We start from the raw sequence: 13995 nt of genomic DNA, 5'->3' as shown, positions 1-13995 counted from the left end.
TACCATATTTCAAGATGTTTATCGATGCGATGTACTGCTTCCTTCACTTCGGGTGTTGATAGTATTACGCGAAAACCATGGTGGCACAGGGGCATTGTTATTATGGAATGCCATGAGCCATTGACTCTCCTTCTTAAGGTGCTAGTAACTTATATGCAAAATGCTACATATATATCATCTGGAAACAGACCTAAATTTCTCGTTGGATACACTAAATGACACGATCACCGACTTCCGAGGTTTCGATAGTCGTCTCATCAGCCGTGACCATTTGGCGACCCTCAAATCGAACCTTTAGAGCCTTGGAAGCGCTTTGAAGTTCATCCAAAGGCCGGAGTCCACCGCCTGCTCTAGCACGAGAGTCTTCGTCCAGGGCGACTAGCATGGCCAAAGACGAGTTTTTGGCTTCCCGGAATGCACTACGTTCTTCTCTGCTCGATGCCTGTCGACCATTCAGTTTCATTTGGCTCACGATTGTAAGGGCAAGAAATAGCAGAGCCATCACGATCTCGACTGCAAGCATAGATATCCATCCCCAAGTGATGTGAACGTATGAGACCTGCGTTAGTGCTTTGCCAGAAATGTTGAAAGAATTGAAGGCGTAACTCTGCGGTTGATTGACTCGCATGCTGGTAGCAAAGTTCAGAGAAGTCCAAGCTTTAAGAGCAATGCCACAAGGGGCTAACGAGCAGACTTACATTGTTGATACACTGGTCGCAACATTTGTGTGTATATTGTTCAAGGCGATTTGTCGAAGAGTAGAGTTGGCGATGTTCTTCAAGTCATATATGACAGTTTGAAAAAGAGTCTTGAGAAACTCTTGTCCACGGAAGAAAACGGCTGTATCCTGATACTCTTCGGTGACGTAGCTAGCACTCGCATAGCCCATGATATCGGTCTTTAGAATGGTGGATATCTTCTCTAAAGAGAAATAGCTTGCACTGTAATGTTCCTCCTCGAGAGTCGAGTCAGCGTCAAGCTTTGTCAAAAACCTCGGATCCTTGAGATGCAATGTTTCGTGCCAACGGTCGATGCTCTGGTTGCACGTACGCGATGCTTCTCCAAGGAGTGGCCGGCACCGCATGTCCAGAAAGAAGGGTTTCTCTTGTTCAACAGGTACAGCAGACGTCTCGACAAGAGTAGTTCTTTCGATACCCATAGAAACCCTTGTCTCGAACGTTTGAACGCACAGATGATACATGACCTCCATTGCTTCATGTCGAAAATTGTAAATTGCGCCGATGAGGTCGGACGCAAACGGCGCTCCGGCGATTTCAGAGAGCCCGTTATACCACGTCTCGTTCAGCTCGGTCGGGTTGGTGTAGATGACGGTAAAAGAAGATATCCTAGTTTGCTTGAGATCTTCATCGTCTTGGAATGCAAAGGTCTCACTCCCGTTGAGCATGTCAGTCATGGCCGCCAATGGTGTTTGATGAGCCATTTCCAAGCCACTAGGGAGAGATGCTCGCCACACCTTTGCATCAGGCTTTGGGAAACCCAAGACAAGGGTGTCGATCATGTCTGGGGAATCGAACTCCTCCACTTTCAAGTGTTCGGTGATGTTCGCCGTCTTCATGCAAATGCCCAGAGACTGATACCGATCAAAGGTGCAATTGCCTGTAGAGCAGAACGCGCCTGCGGGTGCGATAGGCTCCATGAAATCGGTGCTGTCAGACAAAGTGGCTAGCACTAAAGCTCGGCGTGCCCCTAAGTTCATGCGGTCTTCGTCCGACGTCATGTTGCGTACAGCCGCAGCTTTGGCTTCCTCGTGCAGGGCCACAGAGTCTCGGACAGGATATTTGATGGCGAGTTGCGTTACCGGTGAAGTTAGGGCGCTAACGATCATCAAAAGGGCACCAAGAGAAACGTAGTGTTTGTATCTGATACGTTTCAACAGCATTACGGAGCCCCATGGCCCTCTGCTCGCCTGGTCGAACAATTGCAGGTCATGAAGAGGTCGGTCTTTGAGGAACCACGACCATTGCGTCTGGCTTATTGCGACAGATACAGGAAGCATGAAGGCTGCTTTTGCCAGTGTAGTAAAGAAGGCGAGGAAGGTGTTGAGCGTGATATGCAGCGGCCAGTCTGGCAAAGGTTGTTGGTCATAGCTGCAGAGGACCGCAACGATCACTAGAGTCAAAATTGTTAGTACGAAGTCTTCGACGGTATTCTCATAGAACCAAACTTTGGAAAACGTACAAAAGAAGGAGGATATGCTGAGAAATATGTAGAACACCTCCCAGGCCCATATTCGCCAAAGCGGCTTGGCCGTAAATGGTTCACACTCTGATTTCCTAGGCGGCTCATCACTTGAATAGCCCCGTTTCAAACTTTGATAACCTTGGCTATCGATGGTGTCGAACGTAGATGTAGCTACTGGCTTTCTGTTGATTGATACGTTCATAGCAGGCGTGCCAGATTTTAACCTCGCTGTGGAAGGCTGATTGTCTGGAAGGCCCGTAATCAGGGGATTCCCCTCAATGTTGTTAAGCGAGCGTCTGGGTTGGAACTGTTCTCTTCTAGCCATTGCTGGGCGCATAGCGCTACCAAAGTCGTCGCTCGACAAGAGGGTTCCTGTTAAGTTGTGAGCAGTAACTCAGTCTGGTCAACTTTTATTGAGCGCATACCATGCCCTTGGTCAAGGTCAGTTGAGCTTTGCCTGTTTCTCGAGATGAATTGTGGGACAGCTTCTGCGGACACTGGCCTTGAGAGTCGTCCACGAGGTGCTTCTTCGGGGCCAGAGTCTAGCCCACTTTCTGAGAAATGGCTGTATCTTTGGCCAAACATGATGGATTTGGGTACGGCGAATCGGGGCAAAATTTCAAGTTGCAATGCTCAAGACTACCGGTGCTATGGCAACTTTTCAATTCTTTTTATGACAGCGAGTTCTTGTTGAACGGGTGTTGGACCGTTGTGGAAAGACTCAATGAAGCACTGCAAACGGGTCCTCCCGTGGTCGCCAAGTACAACCTGCAGTACACCAGCCCCCAAACCGCAAACACATCTGCGGTGGAGTGCCATTTGCTCTCGACTCCCACCAATGAAGCCTATCAACTATTGCCCCACCTAAAAATTCAAGGTTGAATTGCATACGAGCACACGCAAACTGGAAGGCGATGAATGCAGGCTGCCACGGCACGAACAAAAATAACAATATTTGCGTTGAGGGCAGGTTCCGGGATGAGAGAGGGCCGTCAGTGGTTGGTTATGGCCAAGCACTCAATTCGGACAGAGCTTCGACTTCTAGCAGAGTGATGCAGTTGGACCTCAGTCTACCTGCCCGAATCGGCTCGTGGCAGAGAGCTGGAGTCAGACAAACGACTTACGAGCGGGAAGAGCTGATGATGCCTTGATCCATGATGACTGATGAATCAATCGCGGGCGAGAAGAATAGACATTCATTTCTCCTCAAAGAATGCACCGTTTACATTTCCTCTGTAGCGGTTCTTCACTTAGTAAGGTGTGATGTCGAGTCAGTTACCATTATAGCCATCAGGATTTAGTTAACGCAAGCTGAGACAAGAGACAACTTCACAGCAACTCACCTGGTCGCAAAATGCCAAGTCTCTACGCTGTTTCCCCTTTGATTTTCATCTATGGGTCGGCTATCAGACGGATAGATTGCCAATCAGCACTACTGCAATGCCAGTGTCACAGCCCCACGTGATACCACCCTCTTCTGCAGATTTAATGCAGGCATCGAGCCATGGAGTCTGCGAGCGGGGTAGTGATTCTAAAAATTGTTCATGTTCAGCAGTCATTCTTTGAAATCAGGCCCCCGATAACCGACTTGCGTTGATTTTCGGAGTGTTTTCTTTCAGCCCACATCAGGCAAACCTATCCATACCCGAGTTCCAAGTTGTCAATTATCCCTCCTGACTAACTATCTTGTAACTGCTGCACCATGTCATCGCTGAGGCAGCGGCTTCTGCCTGGTTGGATCTACAAGACGGAAGAATGCCCGATATGCCTGTCCTTCTTCTCCACTGACATGCCACCCGGCCCGGACCCCCGAACCGGACTGGACCCCAAATTCAAGCCCGATCGCCGCTTACTGCAACCAGAGTACCAAAACCGTTGTCACGGCTGCTGGATAGCCCGCTTCACAATCTCATTCTTCAGTCATGTTCTCGACAACGTAGACTCAAATGACATGCGAGATGCCCTGTTCTACATCGACGCAGACGTTGACGGCACGAACATTGTTCTTACCGCAAGGAAAGGAGGGCCAAGAGGCGGTTATCTACTATCGAAATTGCAACTGCTTAAAACAACGCTACCACCGGCCCAAGGTTACATGCAGTCCTGTCTGCGATACTTGATCTCAGTCCTTGACCCCAACGCTTACAACCCGCTGCCGGTGTATGTAGCCCATGCCTATGAGTCTTCACCCATCGTAGGCCACACAGGGTCTCCAGATACTTTCAAAAAGATTTTTACGTGGTTCGAGGAATGTGTCGCGCAGCATCCGGACTGTGGCAGTGGACTCAGCATACACCCGATGCCAACTCGTCTGATTGATATCTCAGACAAAGGCAATATGCGATTGGTTGAACATGTCACCACAAGAAGCCACTACATCGCGCTCAGCCACCGATGGATAGAAGCTTCCAAGATGCCGCGATGTGTGAGCACCAACATCGAATCGCTGAAGAAGAATGTTCCTTGGTCTGCTCTTACCCGGAACTTCCAGGACGCCATCATATTCATCAAAGACTTTGCCTCATGGTATGCGAAAGACCACCCAGAAGAAGAACCCATTCGATACGTCTGGATCGACAGCCTGTGCATCATCCAGGATAGCGTTGCAGACTGGGACGCAGAGTCAAAGTTGATGTGTTCTGTCTATGAGGGTGCACTCCTCACTGTTGCAGCAGCGGCCGGGCCTGATGGCTGCTTTGCTGAAGCTGACCGCGTCTACAAGGGGTTCGATGTTACCAATCCTCAACGCCAAAACCCGAGACTGATGCTGCGAAAAAGCCTACCGGATCATGAGAATGAGTATGAGATGGCTGGGAGGGAACATGTCATGCAGCAGAAAGGTCTTCGTACGCCTAGCAGATTGGATCTGATGACAAGAGGATGGGTGATGCAAGAAAGACTACTTTCTCGCAGGTTCGTCGTCTTCGCCCCAAACGAAGTCATGTGGGAGTGCTTCGAAGGCTCCCGATGCGAATGCGGCAGACTCTCTGGCATGACGGGCCAGTTAAATCTTGAGGGAGAGGAAGGCAACATGAGTCAGGTTAACCAAAGATCCTATCGTTTCCACGACTCTAAGCGGGTAGAGGATCCGAATTATGCACTCCTGCCGATGCCGCTCAAAATGGCGTACTATGCCTCATTAGACGACAAGGGTGAACATGCGGCACGGAACCTCCGCAACTGGTGGCGCCGGCTGGTTGAGAGATACACGACACTAGACCTAACTCAAGAATCAGACAGGCTGCCCGCGATAATGGGTCTCGCAATCCAATATAGCCGCCGGACTGGGCAAGAAATGAAGGATTACGTTGCAGGGATATGGAGGAAGTCACTTCCCTTAGACTTGCTATGGCATACAGAGAATCCCTCCAGTGAATCTATCTCCAAAACTTCGAAGGTCAAGGAAACACCATCGTGGTCCTGGGCAAGCTGCCGAAGTCAGGTCAGAATGCCTCGAGAGGGGAGCATGGAGAAACCGATATACTACGCTGAACTGACTTGTGTCAACGATGGTATCACTGTCGGTCTGAGATGTGCTGTTTTCACTGACTTGAGTGAAAGAGCAAGAGACGAAACGTTCCCGATTACCGTGTTGCATGACTTTCCTGACAGAGCGGCAAGTCTTGCTCCTTCAATCTGGGAAGCTGGGGCCGTATTTGCTCAAGTGCTCAGAGCGGGTGAAGGCGAAGATACTACTTGGATGTACCTTCACATCAAGCCCATCAAGTCTGTCCAAGGTGGCGTGATCAAATACAGCCGGGTAGGACTTCTTGAACTAGGGAGGCGCAGATATTTGCGAAATAAGATCACTTGCTCAGACGAACTGGTAGGATCTTGTTTCAAGTCGGGAAGAACTGAAGAGTTAGATTTGGTATAGGTAATTTATAGTAAGATGCAATGAGGTCATGAATCAACTGAGATGGCCCTTTCAACAACATCATTTGCAGTCCTTAGACCTCGAGAACTCATATGTTCTCTCAAACCTCAAACGACACCACTGTGACCAAGTCAGTCTCACCACTCAGGCGTCTAACATTGTATCAAAGGGGGGCTTTGTAACGTACCTCACCACAGCTGATCGGCTCATATTTGGGCGGATTCTTCTCATCCGTGCAAGTAGGAAGCACAGAACACTGTTCATTATGATTAAACCCAAAGAAAAAGGGCATAGAGTACCGGTCCTCGGGGGCGTAGTTGAAGACCCGATGGACCGTTGACTTGAATCTATCGTTGGACAACCGCTGCAAAAAGTCGCCAATGTTGATGACAAAGGTGCCGGGAACTGGCGGCACCTTGATCCATTGCCCGTCTTTTGTGAGTACCTGCAACCCGCCCACGCTGTCCTGCCAGAGGAGGGTGAAGCACTGCAGGTCAGTGTGAGCGCCCAGGCCAACGTCGATCGTGGCGTCTTGCGCTTCAGTGTTCTTGGGGTAATAGTTGCAGACGCTATCACTGTAAGGTTGTCAGTCTATGCTCACGACCTCGTCAAAGATATTATCACGTACCTTCCGGGGTATGTAATAACATCGTCAAAATAGTTCTCAGGAACATCCAACGCCAGTGCGAAAGCCCTGATCAAGCTCCTCGCAAGCGTCAAACAGCCCTGCCAGTAGGTAATCATATCGTCCTTGAACCCGGGCAGATGGCTGGTACCCTCCCACACAAAGTCCTCATGCTTCATCCATGGCTTCACCTCCTCTGGCACGGCATCCGGATCCTTGGTCTCGGGGTCATACCGCGGATCATACCGAAAACTGAACCCCTCACGATGATCCTTTGTCTCCGTCGGCGAGATCTGCGCAGCGCGCTTCTCAGTCCACCCGTTGAAGAATTTGCTCTTCTTTTGCGTCGCCAGCGCCTTCTTCTCATTCGGCTGCGAGAAAAAGGCCTGCGCCTGCGAGAAGGCCGCGTCGATGGTGGCCTTTGGGATTCCGTGATTCTTGATGTAAAAGAAGCCCGTGTTCTCAGCCGCGTCACGGATGGTGGCGGCGAGGGCTTTGCGCTCGGCCTCGGTGCCGTGTATGGTGGAGAGGTCGATGACGGGGACCTCGGATGCGTCGCAGTCTCGGGGCGGGGTCTTGAGCACGTCGCGGTAGACGGGGCCGTAGGCGGACATGAGCTCGAGCTTGTAGCTCTCTGGAGCGGTCTCAGTCACCGTGGTAGTCATGGTTGCGGGTTGTGAGAGTGAGATTAGTCCAGTCGTCGGGTTGTTGAGTTGAGCTATCTTGTTCTTGATCTATGTTGAACAAAATAGTGGTCGGCAAGCTTCAGAGTAAAGGCAAATGATCCTCTTTTGAATTACGCAAATTGTCTCTTTCTTGAGCTCAACACTCAAGATAGGTTTCACTGCACACGAATTAGATGTGTCAACTCCGATTAAAGCCTCCGGATGAATAGCGTGCTCAAATGGAACGGATCACTCGCTGTCGGGTAGTTGAAATGTTGTCCGCCGGTCTTAGCCGGAAATCGTCTGAGATTTGAACGACGGCGAATGACACGATAGCCAAAGATAATGGCGTGCGACGCGGTTCGCTGGAGACAATCTGCAAATCCGCCCAGCACGGCCGCTTATCGCTCTCGGGACAAATGCGCCGACAACGGACCGTGTGGGGTACGGGGTTGATCCCCGTCTTCGGAGCCACCAGGGGCCCTTTGCTTCCCGGGGGCTTCTGTTTTCTCCGGTCGACTCTGATACTTATATGATGCCGATCTACCAAGATGCTTGGCATCAACTGAGAGGTCTTGGTGATGCTTGAGTTCACTTCGCTGTCATCTTTCCAACAGTAGAATATCTTCAACCAGGATTATATCAACTCCATACACTGGCGAGACTCCATACAGCAGTGCACAAATCACTTCTGTGAAAGGTTGCACAATGTGTCGACTATTGAGACTCGTCAGCATCCCTGCAGTGCTTATCTCCCCCACATGAACCGCACGACCCCGGTATCTTGAAGAGTATCATGGCTATCAGCACGCAGCAGCCGATCGCGACTCCGTAGCCGATATTATTACCATACTGTCGGGTGTGATTTGGTATAAGTCTCTGTCATGGTAACGTTGAGCTCCTCCGGATATCTCCCGTTTGCTATTCAAGCAACTTGTACGGGTGGGCGGGCATTGCTTCTTCAACGGTGATCATTACAGCTGAGTTTCTAGAGACGAGCATCAAGACTCGAGAATCTCTGATCGCAAGCCCACCCTCGGAGCCAAGTCTGCCGACACCGGCAAGCCGCATACACAAGATGGGCCTCCTCAACCGCCTCCGCGTCCCCGCCGCCGCCGGTACCTCGGACATCCACGGCCGCGACGCCCTTCTCAACAACGACGACCTCCGCCCCCTCAAGCTCGCCGACCGCACCTGGACCCAATGGACCTATTTCACCTTCTGGTTCTCCGCCACTGCGACCGTGTCCAACTGGTACGCCTCCTCCACCGCCCAGGCCCTCGGCCTCTCCATGTGGGAGTCCCTCGCCTGCGCTTTCGGCGGACAATGCCTCATCGCCGCCATCATCACCCTCAACGGCCGGCCGGGCAGCTGCTATCACGTGGGATACCCCGTCGTCTGCCGTGCTGCCTTTGGCATCTACGGCGCGTGGTGGCCAACCTTTAACCGCGCCGTCATGGCTATCGTCTGGAACGGTGTTAATGCCGTGCAGGGGGGACAGTGCATCTACGTGATGCTCCACGCCATCATCCCGGGTATCGCAAACATCCCAAACACCATGGGCGAGGGCTCGGCGCTCACGACAGCGGGGATGATTGGCTTCGTCATCTTCTGGCTCATCACCTGCGCGTTCCTCGTCATCCCTGTCCCAAAGATGCGCGGGCTCGTCTACGCGAAGCTGTGCGTCTTCATCATATCCGCCGTAGCTATGCTTGCGTGGACGGCCACAAAGGCAGGTGGTCTCGGTCCTGTAGTACGCCAGGGCGGTACGGCGACGGGATCAAAGAGGGCGTGGCTGATCGTGCAATTCCTGATGCTAGGGGCGGCCAACTGCGCCACCTTTGCGAGTAACGCCGCGGATTTCCAGCGGTATGCAAAGAAGAAGAATGATGTTATTGTCGGTAACCTCTTCTGTTTCCCTGTTGCCAACTTCATCGTGGCAGCGGTGGGAAACCTCGTCTGCGCCTCTAGCGAGTTGATCTTTGGCGAGTTGATCTGGAACCCCGTGACGCTGCTGGATAGCCTCCAGACGGCCGAGTACACGGCAGCCAACCGAGCCGGGTGCTTTTTCATCGCCGGCTGCTTCGCATACTGCTGCATCTTCAGCTCCATCTTTGAGAACTCCTTGCCGGCTGGTAACGATATTGCGGCGTTGTTCCCCAAGTACCTCACAGTTCGGAGGGGCTTCTTTGTCTGTGCCGTCATTTCGTTCGCCATCAACCCTTGGTTCTTGCTGGTAAGTCCTACTCCAACCTGCTCGAGTGTGAAGATGATTGCTAATGAGCACTAGGGCTCTGCCTCCGTCTTCGTATCTTTCCTCTCCTCTTACCAAATCTTCCTCTCAGCCATCACGGGCGTCTTGCTGGTAAACTACTACATCATCGGCCGCGGTCGCATCAGCATACCAGATTGCTTCACGTCAATGAAGCCAGGGGCTTACCACTACTTCCACGGCTGGAACATCCGTGCCTATGTCGCCTATATTGTTGGCATCATCCCCAACTTTTACGGCTTCCTCAACAATATGGGTGTTTCAGCCCCCGTTGGCGTCACGAGGTTCTACTTCTTTGCGTATTGGGTCGGACTGTTCCTGTCCGGCTTCACCTTTTGGGTTTCCTGCAAGATTTGGCCACCTCCGATCATGGAAGAGGGATGGGTCGAGCCGAAGGACTATGTCAGGCCCGAAGAGCTGGAAGGCGAGGGGCAGGTCATCGAGGCTATCGACATGCCCCAAAGCGGCGAGGTGGTGAACCATGAGAAAGGTCTTGGTGAAAAGGTGGCCAAGGTGTAATGTGACGAACCAGAGGACCGCCAAGAAGATAACACGGCAATGAGATAGATCCGTCCTGATAATGCTAGTACGAAAAGGTCGTCAATGTCTCAAAAAAGTATTGCAATACGTTTAATGATGGGAAGCTACCTGCTAAAGCTCAGCAAGAAGACTCCAAGCAAGTGGCTTGCGATGCGTAAGGCCTCAACCGTATCGTCATTTAAAGACTGGGCAAGGTATACGGGCCTCTGACTCCTAACGCCTCCTAATCCACGCTCAAACCCTAAGAAGTATCCGCTCTAAAAGAACGAAACAGTGGTGACATGCACCACCGCGTCGATATATAGCCGGTTCAAAACAGTGCACGTTGTACCGGGCTTCATCTTGAACATTCCGTTCGGGCCCATCGAAAATGGCTCCGTATTCTCGAGTTTCACCTTAAGTTTACCCGCAGCCAAGGAGCAGATTCGGACTTTCTCTGGTTCGGCAGCCCATTCATGCGACTCTCCGGGCTTGATGACGATAACGTTGAAGGATATCTCCTCAGAGACCGTCACAGCTTGATCGCTCGTGAGATAGGAGTTGGAGAAGGCTACATCTGGGACAAGATTAGCATCGCAGTATAGCATCATATGGACGGTACAAGACGTACTTGTAGGGGATTCGCTGCGTTCATCACGAATCCGCCCTGGAGCAATTTCCCAGTCTTCCATTTCCAGAGTATTTGGTGGCATGGCGTTGCCGCTGAGTGAGGAGGCATGTCCGACGGGCGTCGATATTCTGGAATCGGCAAGAGGCTTTGCGATAGCCGCTGAGTGCCTCGTGGTGCGTCTTGGCGGGCTTTCAGGTGGGTGGCTATCGACTTTGTGGACGCTCGGCGCCGGTTGCGTGGATGGCGGCAGGGAAGAGGTAGACACCGGAGTTGAGGTTTTGGGAGGTGGTTGAGATGCTGGAGGATATGGCAGGGCATAAGCTTCAGCAGCCGTTGTCGCAGATGCGGAGCGGGTTGCGACCGTAGATCGTGTAGGGGGTGCTATCGGGGTCACTTGTGGGCTTGATGTTCCCTGGCCCGAGGACAAGAAGGAGCAATTGTTCCTTTCTCTGCGGAAGTTAGACCGCCACTGACATCCAGAGCAGGCCTTGTTTCCAATCTCCTTTAAGAACCCAGGAGCTGCGGCAGACATGACGACGCATGGCTGCAGAAAGTTCTCAAAGGGATCATTGTGCCTGTAACAAAAGTGGCAACATGGCGTCGCAACATCGCCAGTAAGGAATATCAGAAGCGCAACTGTTGCGAGGGGTGGCAGGTGTCCGATGCCACCGTACTTCAACTTCCACGTCTGAGGTAATGGACGCCGTTGGGGGAGTTTCAGCAGCGCCTTCACGTCCGGTCTTTCTACCGGTATCTTGTAAGCGGGCGAAAGGCAGCCAGAAAAATACGCAAGGAGCGAGCCATTCGAGGCAGAAACGCTTTGACTTAGAGGCGGAGCCACTGAAGGTGGTTTGATAACCGTCATATCGTTCTTCAAGTATGACTTGGGGATGGCCCGGGACGGGGCTGGGTTCACAGGCTTCGAAGTCGGGCCCCACGGAACAGGGTTCGGAGCAGTGGCCGGGGCCGACACCGGCTTATAGCCTGCAGTCACTGGCTCCGCCAAGGGTGGCTCGTCGCCTCGGAGGGGATTCTGGGAGACCACGATAGGGGCCGCGTACTTGGTGCCTGCCCTCTTATAGTAGTCCACGAATGACAGGGTCCCGTCGAGGTTGTCGTTGAACTTGGAGCTACGATGCTTTGCCTGTATGTTGTCAGTGTCACAGGACTCTGGGATCAATCGAAGAGAAGACTTACGCAGAAGTGCGCTCCAAGCCCGTTCCACTTTGGAAAAATGACGCGACAGTTGCGGACTGGACAGATGTAGGGGTTTTTTGGGTCAGAGTGAAATTTGTAGTTCGTAGGTATGATGGCGCCGCAGGTGGATTCTATGCCCTGGGGCGTTCTCCATTGCAGATACCCGCGAGGATGCGGGCTTTTCGTGAATGTGAACTCTTGATCGGTGCCTTGAGATGGCGGCTGTATTCCTGTCAGTTACAGTCTTGTAGGTTAGAAGGCACTTCTCTTACGAGGGCGGCTTTTGCAGATGGCGTGCCTGTAGTGTTGATCTCCAGGTCTCCTTCAGTCTCTCCGCCTTCGTCTTCGTCTTCGTCCGTCATATCATCAGCATCTGCTTGATCCTCGTAGTCCATATCCTCGTCCGAGGATTCGATGACTTGGGCTTCATGCGTTGCTCCTGTCGATGATGAGGCGCCTTCGGTACTTTTCAGGATGTCTGGCCTGGAACCGGGTTGTCCGAGCCCGAGGACGTTCAGTAAGTCTTGCTCCGTGGCAGTTGAACTTGTTCCTTCTTCGGGCGATTTCCTAGTCGATGGGCCCTTAAGACCAGTATCCGTTGCCTGCCGCTTAGCATCACCCCCAGCCAGATTCTCAATCAGAGGATGCTTTCTCTTGGACGATGCTTCGAATGCAAATCCTGTAGACGTGTCAGCAAGTGGCAATCTCTAATGACTTCCTCCATGAAGCGCCGTCAAGAAGGGCGCTCAAATAGAGTATGCTTGTGAGACCCAATCTGGCAAGAGCTGGAAGGAGCAAGTCAACTCACCACCAAGCCAGTCCTTTGCGTTCGCGGACTGTCCAGCAGAACCCGATTGACCTCCAGATGCGTTACTAGAGGCCCATGAATCTTGCAGAGCCTGAATCTTGGAATGCTGCGCAAGACTCTTCTTCTCGCGCGCCATGTCTGACTCTGAACCACCTTCCGAAAGTACCGCTTCGAGCTTGACTGGTAATGGATCTTCAGGATCGGGCTGAGCAATGTCGCTCACGATGCGAGCTGGTTCCGGGCTGCCTGACCTCGTGCTGTCACTGTCGTCAGAATCTTCAGTGCCCGAACTTGGTTGAGCGGATTTCAGCTCTGGTGTGTTGATTTTGCTTTCAGCTTGAGCCTGAGCTTGAGCTTGAGCTTGAGCTGGGAGAGGCGCAGAAGCTTGAGCAGGGGTGGAAGGTGATGGAGCAGGCCCCGTAAATGGCTTCCCGCCCAGTAAGGAAGTCGCCCAAGGTGGTGCCTGTCCTCCGTAAAGACTCGGTCTCATGAGCGGTTTCGATGCTCCGGTCCTCTTCATCTTCCTGCCTGAAGTGTCCCCGCTGCCGGAGGCTGAAGAAGGCGACACTGTGCGGGTGGCATTGTTTGCCTGGGTTGTCGAGGTCGTATTGGCCGGTGACGAGGTGTGCTTAAATGAATGTGGGAGCCCCGATGGTTGTGCGGCCTGAGCGTTGGATGCCATTGTTCTAATCCTTTGACTTGAGAGACGAGGTTGCTGCCCACCTCATGCAGCTGCACGCGCACTTCTAGATTGGAGATGCTGCTGCGGGGGTCGAGTCCGGATCCTATAGCCTTCAGCTGCTTCGCATCCAGGCGTCTGGGCGCCTGACCGTGAAGAGCAATGAGAGAGTAAAGAGCAGATTGAATGAAGATTGAAGATGGACGTTGGAAGAGACGCGACGGGACACGCGACTGCTGGGGGCGCAGGCCAAAGGTCCAGGTACTCCTTCCCCCAAAATTGGTGGTTCAGTACATTGCAATTCGGCGAGTGCCTCCCCCACACGCGACCTCGACGGGAAGTCATTAAAGAAGCAAGTGCCTACGGCTGCCCCAAAGAGCCCCCCTTGCAACAAAGCAGACCTGCCGTTTAGGTAAGGCAACTCAAGTTGTCGAAGTTTCGATTTTGAATTTCACAATCTCTCAATGTCGAAGACCTTGACCAGGGTTGATAGGAAACCGTGGATCCTAGCAGCACTTTA

General features: G+C 52.3%; 5 protein-coding genes across 5 annotated transcripts; 2 read left to right on the top strand and 3 right to left on the bottom strand.

The window, feature by feature from the left end:
* Nucleotides 1-211: 211 nt before the first annotated feature.
* CTAM01_12396 (uncharacterized protein) lies at nt 212-2787 on the bottom strand (the record flags this gene model as incomplete). The annotated part of the gene is made up of 4 exons (XM_060528402.1): nt 212-629; nt 699-2130; nt 2200-2574; nt 2628-2787. The coding sequence occupies 4 exons, from the start codon at nt 2785-2787 to the stop codon at nt 212-214; spliced, it is 2385 nt and encodes a 794-aa protein (XP_060376908.1).
* A 1117-nt stretch (nt 2788-3904) lies between these two features.
* Nucleotides 3905-6068, top strand: CTAM01_12395 (uncharacterized protein; the record flags this gene model as incomplete). The annotated part of the gene is made up of 2 exons (XM_060528401.1): nt 3905-5962; nt 6033-6068. 2 exons carry the CDS (start codon nt 3905-3907, stop codon nt 6066-6068), a joined length of 2094 nt encoding a protein of 697 aa, XP_060376907.1.
* A 71-nt stretch (nt 6069-6139) lies between these two features.
* Nucleotides 6140-7369, bottom strand: CTAM01_12394 (2OG-Fe(II)oxygenase superfamily protein; the record flags this gene model as incomplete). Its single annotated transcript, XM_060528400.1, has 3 exons — nt 6140-6199; nt 6267-6654; nt 6708-7369. 3 exons carry the CDS (start codon nt 7367-7369, stop codon nt 6140-6142), a joined length of 1110 nt encoding a protein of 369 aa, XP_060376906.1.
* Nucleotides 7370-8447: 1078 nt separating this feature from the next.
* Nucleotides 8448-10160, top strand: CTAM01_12393 (NCS1 nucleoside transporter; the record flags this gene model as incomplete). Its single annotated transcript, XM_060528399.1, has 2 exons — nt 8448-9605; nt 9660-10160. The coding sequence occupies 2 exons, from the start codon at nt 8448-8450 to the stop codon at nt 10158-10160; spliced, it is 1659 nt and encodes a 552-aa protein (XP_060376905.1).
* Nucleotides 10161-10438: 278 nt separating this feature from the next.
* On the bottom strand, nt 10439-13478 carry CTAM01_12392 (uncharacterized protein; the record flags this gene model as incomplete). The annotated part of the gene is made up of 5 exons (XM_060528398.1): nt 10439-10737; nt 10792-11935; nt 11989-12210; nt 12261-12667; nt 12797-13478. 5 exons carry the CDS (start codon nt 13476-13478, stop codon nt 10439-10441), a joined length of 2754 nt encoding a protein of 917 aa, XP_060376904.1.
* Nucleotides 13479-13995: the final 517 nt, after the last annotated feature.

The sequence above is a fragment of the Colletotrichum tamarilloi genome (assembly GCF_030869305.1).
Source record: "Colletotrichum tamarilloi strain Tom-12 chromosome Unknown Scaffold_76.1, whole genome shotgun sequence".
Taxonomy (NCBI): Eukaryota; Fungi; Ascomycota; class Sordariomycetes; order Glomerellales; family Glomerellaceae; genus Colletotrichum; species Colletotrichum tamarilloi.
This window is presented reverse-complemented; position numbering and strand designations above follow the sequence as displayed.